At 46.5% G+C, this 9,650-nt stretch overlaps 1 protein-coding gene across 2 annotated transcripts in view; it reads right to left on the bottom strand.

Moving 5' to 3' along the window:
• Positions 1-7,195, bottom strand: part of ric8b (RIC8 guanine nucleotide exchange factor B) — a 14,229-nt gene extending 7,034 nt beyond the window's left edge. Inside the window, exons 1-7 of one of the 2 annotated variants that reach the window (XM_012840098.3) lie at positions 6,922-7,195; positions 5,956-6,003; positions 5,136-5,759; positions 3,288-3,397; positions 1,271-1,421; positions 1,075-1,170; positions 401-545 (exon numbers count right to left, since the gene is read on the bottom strand). In XM_012840098.3, the coding sequence (XP_012695552.2) occupies positions 401-545; positions 1,075-1,170; positions 1,271-1,421; positions 3,288-3,397; positions 5,136-5,759; positions 5,956-6,003; positions 6,922-7,005 (1,258 nt within the window). In that variant the 5' untranslated portion in view covers positions 7,006-7,195. The remainder of the gene's footprint in view (positions 1-400; positions 546-1,074; positions 1,171-1,270; positions 1,422-3,287; positions 3,398-5,135; positions 5,760-5,955; positions 6,004-6,921) is intronic. The other variant, XM_012840099.3, reaches the window with a different exon arrangement.
• Positions 7,196-9,650: the final 2,455 nt, after the last annotated feature.

Below are 9,650 nucleotides of genomic sequence, written 5' to 3'. Positions count from 1 at the left end.
ACATTCTGTGCAGCCACATCTCTCCACTCATTGCTGCACTGATACTGTACGGTGGGGGGGGAGAACCTTTCACAGCTTGTGGCTTAACTCTCCCAAATCAATTATGCATGAAATGTGAACTAAATTTGTTATATAGTCCGTGTCTTTCAAACAGTGAACCTTTCTCTTTCAGTGCCATTTGGAAAGCAAACGCGAACCTTCTGATGTCTTTAGCACAAAATTGCTCCATCTCTCCCTCTATCTTTTGTCTGCATGTCTTGTTCATCCAGCTCTCTCTCCCTCCATCTTCCTTTCTATTTACCTTGCTGTTTCTCTCTTCCTCCACCTCCAAACCTCTCCTTTTCTCTCTCCTCATTCCGCTCTCCCTTCTTCCCTCCTTTCCTCCGTCTCTCGCTCTTACCACTCTCTTTGCAGAGCACGAACAGGAACTCGGCAGCGCTCTGCTTCACCCCCATGTCCACGTGGGTCATGAGGCGCACCAGCTTGTTGCGGATGGTGGTGCCCACCTCCGGCCGGTTGGTCACGTCCTTCAGCGGAGGAAGCACCTGCGGCCCAACCCAATCACACACACACACACACACACACACACACACACACACACACACACACACACACACACACACACACACACACACACACACACACACGCACACACGCACACACGCGTCACCAATCACCATGACAACAAATCACAGCCACAGTCACTTAGCTGACGCCAACAGTAACCTTAATAGCCATTTTATGTGCAAAATGGGATTAAGACACAGCAAAATACAGGCTGTCCTCCTGTTCCTACTTGACCCAGATTTGCTGAAAATATCTTTGGGGACCTTATTTAGTTGCTGCTTCTTATTACACTACATCAGTCACTGGATGCCATCATGCAAAGAGTGAAAAGTACAAAGTAGGTCAACTTCTCATCTTAAGATGCTGTCTTTGAGTGCTGAACCTATGACCTTGGTGAGGTTGGGACAGTCTTTCAGCATATAGTGTTGAGTCTCCTACAAGAGTGCTTTTCACAACTGTTTTTCTTTTCCAGGGACAGAACAGTCAAACCCTAGCACCATTCCTCACCTTGGCCTTGATGTATCTGCGGATTTCTCTGTGTTGTCTGGAACCTTCCGCCATCAGGCTGAGTACTGGCGTCAGGCCCTCCTTGTAGTTGGAACCCTGTGTGCAGAGGGGGACCTCCTGAGTCTCAGACACAACATCAAAAGGAAGGGAATGTGGGATCTGTGGCGCACATCATTTCAGTCATATAGCGCCTTACCCGGTCAACACGCTTCTCCATGAAATCCAGCAGCACCTGAACGACGGCCATGTTCTTCCCGCCATACTCCTCCTGTCCAGGCTGTCCGGGAACGTCGATGAGGACGTCCAGGCACGGCGTGGAAATGTTGCTCAGGAGATTAATGGCATGGCTGCCATGAGGACAACAGAGGAGCACAGAAAAGCTTTCAGGCACTGCAGTGGACAGCTACTGGAGCACAGGACCAGTGTATGCAAATGTGCAGTCTTAGCTACTCATATATGTAGGACTGATACGAAGCTGCACACATCGGCTCAGCTCTCACCCTAGCACTCGTGGAATCGCTCAGAACAGGGGAAGAACTTTTCTACCTAACAGTCTTTAAACAATCCAAACACAGTGTGACGGCAGAATCAGGCTACGCTGTGTGCTAATGCATCACAGGGTGGGTGGTTATCATAAACACGCCTTAATGGGTTCTCAATGACCTCACACACGTATGCACACCGTGGCAAGACTCGAATGTAAACGGCCAGGGCTTGCGCACCACGCCGAGGCCAAATAAATATTTGCATTGGGCACACAGAGGTGGCGGCGCCCTGCTGCTTCTGATGACAGACCGGACAGACAGGAATTTAAAAAAAAAAGAAAACGTCCTGCCTCGGCATTCTGCACTAACCAGGCGCCTCTCGCAAGGCAGCCAAAACAAAAGCAGAACAAGACAGCAGTGGGATCTATCAGGAGGACAAAGCATGTCTGAGCTCAGGGCTGGCCTGTGTCCTGTCTCAGCACATTCTGTCCTCCCAATGTGAGACGGGGAGGGGGTGGATGTCGGGGTGGAGGGTTTCGGGGGAGATGGACGTCTACTGTCCCCCTTAGGTCAGGGGAGCAGGGCCCTCTGCTTTGTGCTGCTTGTGTCCACTGAGAGGGACATTCCAGAGAGGTAGGGACTAGATTAAGGGGGTTCCACAAAGCACCCAGCCTACGTCAGCGTGCAGGAGCGCAGGAGGAGGAGAGCGCTGTGTGTGCCCCCATGGCCTCAGGGGGGGGGTGTCATTAATCAGTGCTGGGTGACAGGTCTTCACTCACATCCACCACAACACGCTTCTGCCTTTCTTCTGCGCTTGGCACCGGTGGAATGTTTCCTCCCCACAATGCCACCAACATTACCTACACACTGTATAAAACCTCCATGATCTCTAGTTGACCAGTATGACTTGACTGGCATAGATTGATGGTCCACCGGGCTTTAGACATTAGAACACCCACTGATTGGTTCATTCATACACACAAGCTCACACACGGTCAGGAAGTGAAACCCAAAAATCCACAACCACAGATCTCGGAGTAGGCTTGTGCGTCAGTGGCAGACAGAAATATAAATCACCCTTCTATCACAAGGGGAAAAGTCAAAGGCGTTTTAATAACGCAGCATTACGATTAATTAGGTCAAATGAGGACAAATCATGACATTGGACATGTGGCTGTACAGCTGGGTGAACAACACTGTGTTTATATTTCCAAACAGCCAAAAAGTGTTTTAAGAGATCAAGAGATTAAACATCCAGGTCAGCAAACAGCAGATACGTTTTTGCAGGCTAAACATTCCGTTCTATATCAAGGTGAGGTTTGATCTAGTAGATATCTTATTCTACTACTCACCTCAACCATCACAAGGCAGTATAAGAGAACCCAGAATATAAAACACTGGAGGAAATCTCCCCGAATGTAGGGGGGAAAGTCTAATTGCAGCAGTGTGGTGGTGAAGCCAGCTGAGAAAGGCTGGTTGAGGAGATAGGCAGCTGGACTTAGAGAGTGAGAGAAGGGGGGGGGGTTGAGAGAATGCAGAGTGACAAAGAGAGCAGGGTACTAGAACTAGTGAAAATGAAATGAAGTACTGGTGAGGATGAACTGAAGAAGATGAGAAGAAATTGAGAAGAGGAGAGGAAGAGAGTACTAAAGAGAGAAGAGGAGAGGCGAAGAAGAAGATGAGAGAGACAAGAGGGGAAATGAAGAGAGAGAGGACGGGGCCACCCACCTGTGTGCCTCCTCGGTCTTGTCCTCCGTGTTGGTACTCAGCAGCAGCAGGTGTCTCATGATGGCCACCAGGAGTCGCAGCTGGTGCTCGGCGTCCTGACCGGTCACAGACTGAGAGAGTCAGCAACGTCACCAAAGTGCCATCGCCGTGGGCACCCAACACACTCAAGTACGACATGATGACGTGACACAGGACGGGTGACCACAGGATGGTGATGCACAATGGATCAGTCTTACCCTGCACGCACATGCTGTTGAAGTCGCAAAGACTGCGATATATTCTGTTCACGTTATATAATGGGACAATGAATGGGTAATGTTGCCGTTTTTGGTAACACAGGTTAAATAGAAAGAACCTTCAAGTGTTTTACTGTCAACAGCAATTTCTGTTGCAAACCCTAGAAATTGTATTTAGGAGAGTGTAAGGCTATTTTTCATCAAGCATGTGAGGGCAGGGTAAAGCACTTATGAAGACAATAATGACAATCAATTGGCAATAAAATAAATGATAAACTAATGCATAGTCCACCTGATGGCTTTGTTGATATTCTCAGCCTGAATAACAGCACCTGAACCTGCCTAAACATCACTCTGATGTTCAAGTCTCTGATGATAATCCCAATCTAAGAGGCACTCCTCTGGCTAGGGTTCAGGGGAGTAAACCAGTGGGCGTGGGTGAGGTATGAGGCCTGTGCTACCATGGTGATCCTCCACTCATGACAGGAATTTATGACTCCTGAAAAGTGTGTGTGTGTGTGGGGGGGGGGGACAACGACTCCCATTCGGTTCCTCAACGGAGAGGGAAAAGCATGACTGGACAAAACAAGTTATTTGAGTAACTTGCTCTGGTGTGATTTTCTATAACTACACAACTTTGACAAACTAGCCTCTCCTGCATAGGGAGAGGATAAACTCACTCAACATCATTTATAATAAAAGCTACAATAAGCCAATTAAAAAAATGCTATCAGTACAATATAACATTTTTTAGACCCAGATGGCTGCACTTCTGGTGCAAGGCCAAGCAGCCAAATGAACAGCCAGACATACGATGGTGACACATCCCATATTATACCACTATGACCATGTGATGCTGAGACACAGGAAACTAAGCAGGTCTGTAATAATGAGGTACACAGCTGGCTGCTTCACTAACACCTCTCCTCTCTAACCAAGCCCTGGCCTGATCACCAGCTGAACGTGAGGGATGAGCTCCAGAGGGGGTTAGATAACCGATCGCCTCAGCCCTAAACCTCTCAGGCCGAGCCCTGATTAAACACGCCGAGAGCACTGATCTGCCCATAAGCCCAGTGCAATGCGCCGTGTTGCCTTACTCCGCCACCCCCCTGACGTCAATCATTTAAACTAATCAGAAGCAGGAGCCCTCCACCGCCACAAGAATGTCAGCAGGTTGCCAGGTTATTAATGTGTTTCAAGGCCATCTGATGGAGCGGTTTGTCAGAACACACTGGAACACTGAGAAAAGGACTGCTGATGACCGACCAGCACTGGATGAATGTGTCCAATGACGCAGGTTCACCACAGCTGACCTACTTCAAGGCAAACCTCAGCACCAACAGCGGTTACACCCCAGAGGGCAAACCCCAGAACTCTGCACAGCCCCTCTCCTCAACACACAGTGGCAACTGACAGGGACAGGGACTCTTGACAGGGAGAATCTCATTACCTAACGGATGGATGAGCACTCATGAGGGACACAATGAGCACTGCGATGCGAATGATGATCGTTGATCAACAAAGATCAGATCATTATGGCCACTGGAAAGATGAATACACGGCAAAGGACTCTCCACACACAGACTTAGCTACCTTAAGTGCACTACCTCACCTCGTCACTGGAGTCGGACATGGTGATGTTGAAGAGGGCCTTGAGGGCCTCCATGGCTCTCTCGTTCTCCTGTGAGGGGATGGGGGGGGCCTGAGGATCCGGCGGGGCCACCTCGTAGGGCCCGGCCCAGTGGACATCCAGGGCGCGCTCCAGCACGTCGGTGAGCAGCGCCAGGGCGCGGGGCTCCTTGCGCAGCATGCCCCTCACGTCCGAGCGGAGCGCCGACAGCAAGAAGAGCAGACGCAGCGAGAACAGGCCCACCTCGTGTGGCGCAGCCCCGGCACCGGCCGCGTGAAGGCTGGCGCACAGGCCCTGCGCCAGCTGCACATCTGCGCCCACCTGCTGAGCCTGCGTGCTGTTGAACACCACGTTGCACAGGCACTTCAGCGCCTCCACCACCACCCGTTCTTCCTCCTCAGCCTGCTCATCGTCTTCGCCGGAGCCCCGGAGCGCATCGGAGCCGACCCGCGCCAGCCGGGCCAGGGTCAGCATGCCCTCGTGAGTACCAACCGGTCCCAGCACACGCTTGTCCCGGGAAAGGATGCGCAACGTCTCAAGACATGTGCTCTGACAACGTGGCTGTGCCACCCGACCCAGGACCCTTAGCAGAGCCCGGCACAGCCGCTAGGGACAGAGAGATAGAGAGAGAGAGAGAGAGAGAGAGAGAGAGAAAACAGAAAGTGAGCACACATCTAGAGCAATACTGAATCCAGCATTGCGTTTTCATCAAGATTCCAAGGCATCAAGCCAGTGTATCATGCTCCATAGCACACAACATTGGTGTGAATGTGTGAAGTGAAGACAGTACGTGTGGACTTACTATACGTGCCTCCTCCTCCTCCTGTTCAAAACTGAAAGTGCGACAGTTCTGCAAAAATATTTTAAAAAAACTGTTATTAAGACTTCATTCTTGTTTATGCTGTCTGTTAACATTCACTTACAGTTACAACACCACGACCCAGTTTTTTGGTTCAGGAAAAACACCCTCCTCTCAATATCACCACAATTGACGTAATCCTTTGAGTGTTTTTGGCTATGTTCCAAGTCTGGAAGTGGTTTAGCATGCCGCACTTCTGGAAACTTAAGTACAACATGGACAGAGAGGCACACTTGGAGAGTACCTAAAACTACAGACAACCGTTGAGGTCTTAACAATGGTGGTTCTACTCTATTTAGTGAACCCACCTTGCGTAATGACACTTGGTCATACTACACAGAAAGACAACTGATCCTGTTGTTATGCATATGTCACGTCTTAGCCCCTTAACTTCAATGGCCACTATGCAAAATGAAGTCATAATTTGCCAGTGTGATGACGATGCTAGTAGGGTGACGTTAGCATGCTAAAAACAACACTAACCTGCAACTTTACTTATCGGTTTATTATAAAGGTCATAAATGGCATGTTTCGGTGTCAAATATCCACATATATATCGACATAATTGCAGCAGAAGACCAGTTTCTTAACGTTAACTTAAAACAGCACAAGCCTTCCACCATGGTAACGCGATCTGTCATTCAGATAATCAAATTCTTACTTCCTGCAATTTCTTGAAATCTAGCTTGCAAGCTAACTTGATGTTAGGTCGCTAGAGATGCAACTTCTTTTGAGAACGTCGCTAACATGTTGGACAATTTCAACGGCACAACGTTCTAAGCAGGTAGGGACTTAACCCATCCTGCTAGTTGCTGCACATCAAATAACGTTACAGCTAGGTTATGCATCAGATGTTTTGCTAGCTAAGGTTAGCCGAGCGGGGTATAGCAGGGCTACAATATCACGTACCTCTGTGTTGTATTCATGTAAAAGCCTCTCTATTTCTTCTTCGTTCTCATTCTCAATCTGTGACAAAATGATGCTTAATTCCATCCTGGCGAGACAACGTGAACAATTATTCAAATGAAAAGCGATCCGATGTTTAATGCTGTCTAATGGGATCTGTGGACCCCTCCCTTCATTTAATGTTTCAACTTTCACCTTCAAACGTCATTCTGGGAAGGCGGCGTCAGAGTGAAAACCCGTGAGGAAAACGGGGCAACTTGAACTAAAAACAAACCACAACCGCAGCTAGCACTGGTACATCTTCATTTGAGAGAACGTTTGTAGGCTATATGCTATACATTCATATCAAATATGATTTCTCTAAAGGAATACTGCCGTAAGAATAATTAGCCAAACAGCCAAATCGTGTCAGCGGGTTCAGGTCCATGCGTGGTAGCCTAATTCTTGACATGATGTCAGGGATTATGTTTAAATCTGTGGTGCATATTTTTGTGTGACAAGCTTCAGTTAAAGGCTAGAAAGAAAGCAAACGCATAGCCGTAGCCATAGCCGTTTTCAATAGGCAACACCCTTAGCTACTTCTCTTGCATTACAAAAGTTAACCTTTCCTACCTAGTATGGGTGAAAGGAATTCACTCGCTTCAGTGTTGGTTGTGTTTATCTGGTGTAACCTACACCAAATTCTGAAAACATTGAGAAGGACTTTCTCATATAGTGATGCACTATTATGCTTTACTTGAAGTAGGATCATTTTCAGCATGGACTTCACATCTTATTCACAAGAATGATTCCACCCTGGAGACCCAATTTTGAATTTCCCATTACGTGTTTCATATCATGCCATGAATGCATGAACCTCCTCAGGTTGTTTATCCTTCTTTTTGTTCAAATATTCAAGAATGCTGACTGAATCTTCCAGAACAAATCGGATTAAGGCAGTGGTTCTACAAAGAGTGACATGCTCACATATTACATGCAATTTAACTTTTTATAAAAACAAAACAACAACAAAAATTACACAGCTCTTCTTAAACATTGTTTCTACATTTGAACAGTTCATTTCATTTCAATTGAATTTAATCAATCAGATAAACTTAAATAGTCTAAACATTTAAAAAATATTATTTGATCAGAGCTCTTCTTTTAAACATTTTTAAAAATTGTACTTCTCACTGGGTGATCAATCCATAATCTGATCATGTTAGGCACATGTCCGTTGTATTATTAATTAGGCTAGCTGTTACTTCTATATAGGCTAAACTGGCTCTGACCATATTACAAAAGTACAAAGTAGGCTATAAAATCATCACCAAGTAGGTTAATTATAGGTTACTATGCTGTAAGTGCAATTCCGTAAAGAAGTTGATCTGGAGTTGGGTGTTTGGGTTTGTCATTACGTCTTGTCTCCCTAAACCTGTGACCCGCCCCCCAACCACTGGATTACGGGCAGATCCACTCCAGAGTCTGATAACATTATGGGATGTCATCCAACATGTAATTTCCCCACTAGCAGTATCAGCTAAACTGTTTAGACTGATCGGACATACAACTGTTAAAAGTTTGTTGACTTTTGCTCATTTCATTCGTGTTAGAAAATGGCAAGTCCTGAAAAAGTCCTGTCAGGTTCAAACCTCAGGTGTCAAACACCTATGACATTACATATCAAACTGACACCAGAGGCAAAGTTTCAGCTCTCACAACTGGAATCTGGCACTTGTATCTTGTTCGTCCCTCCATTCCCCATGTGAAAACACTGGTTCCCTTACACCTGAAAACACTGGTTTATACACTGGTCTTACCCCAGTTTAAGGGAAGGGAATCAGTTGTATGTTTCTCTGTTAAGGCACATGACATTGTCTTTCTGAACTAAGCCTCAGAGAAGTGATCTCAAGACTATGGTGTGGACTAGAAAGACCTCATAATTTTCCAAGAAACAGGCTCGTGAGGTGAACTCTGGCTAAGGGTCCGGGAAACTGGGTTGCTTTGCAGATGATGCCCTTGCAAATAGTAATAAAATAAGAGCTGTGAGAGGTCAGAGGTGAAAGGTTAGAGCAGTGTTGCGACCCCTCCTCAGCAGGGACCGTTTCCCATTGAAATGTAATTCTTCCCAGAGTGCGGCCTTTCTCCACTCTCCTCCATCCCCAGCTGAGCACCCAAGTTCCAGAAGCTGATCAGGAAGGGGTGAAATTGGCCTGGTAAGTTGAAAAGGTTTCAGCTCTTTCTGCAATAACTCACAGCTGGTCAGGCGTGGTGCAGGATAATGCAAAAATAATTTACCATGGTTCACCTGACTCACCCCCTCTTCAAATCTAGGAGTGCCTTCACTTAGTATTGACTGACCAAATATTTAACCAGGAAACTGCTGTGAAAATGGCAAGGACTTCTGGTAATCAAGAATAAATTAGATGTTCACACACACTTTGTCGATGAAATAACTGGTGACGTGTTTAAAGCTAAGGCTGATAATTCCAGGTTTTGTAAAACATCTGAGCTGTCAGCAGTGAGGTTTAATAAGACTATGAGATCCCAAAGATGTAGTCTTGTAAACTTGTAGTTTTTTTATTTCTCTGTCTCTTGATTGTTACCTTGTTTGTGTTTGGTTTAAATATCTTAAAACCTTAAGATGCAGCAATGTACTCTTTACTGTATTCCTACTGATTCTGTCTTAAATTAGAGTTCTATGACTGCAGGTTTGGAATGCACATCACTCTAAAATGAGAAAAAAAAAGAAG

The sequence above is a fragment of the Clupea harengus genome, chromosome 3 (genome assembly GCF_900700415.2).
Source record: "Clupea harengus chromosome 3, Ch_v2.0.2, whole genome shotgun sequence".
NCBI classification, from domain to species: Eukaryota; Metazoa; Chordata; class Actinopteri; order Clupeiformes; family Clupeidae; genus Clupea; species Clupea harengus.
Note: the sequence above shows the minus strand (reverse complement) of the source record. Positions and strands in the feature narration are given on the sequence as shown.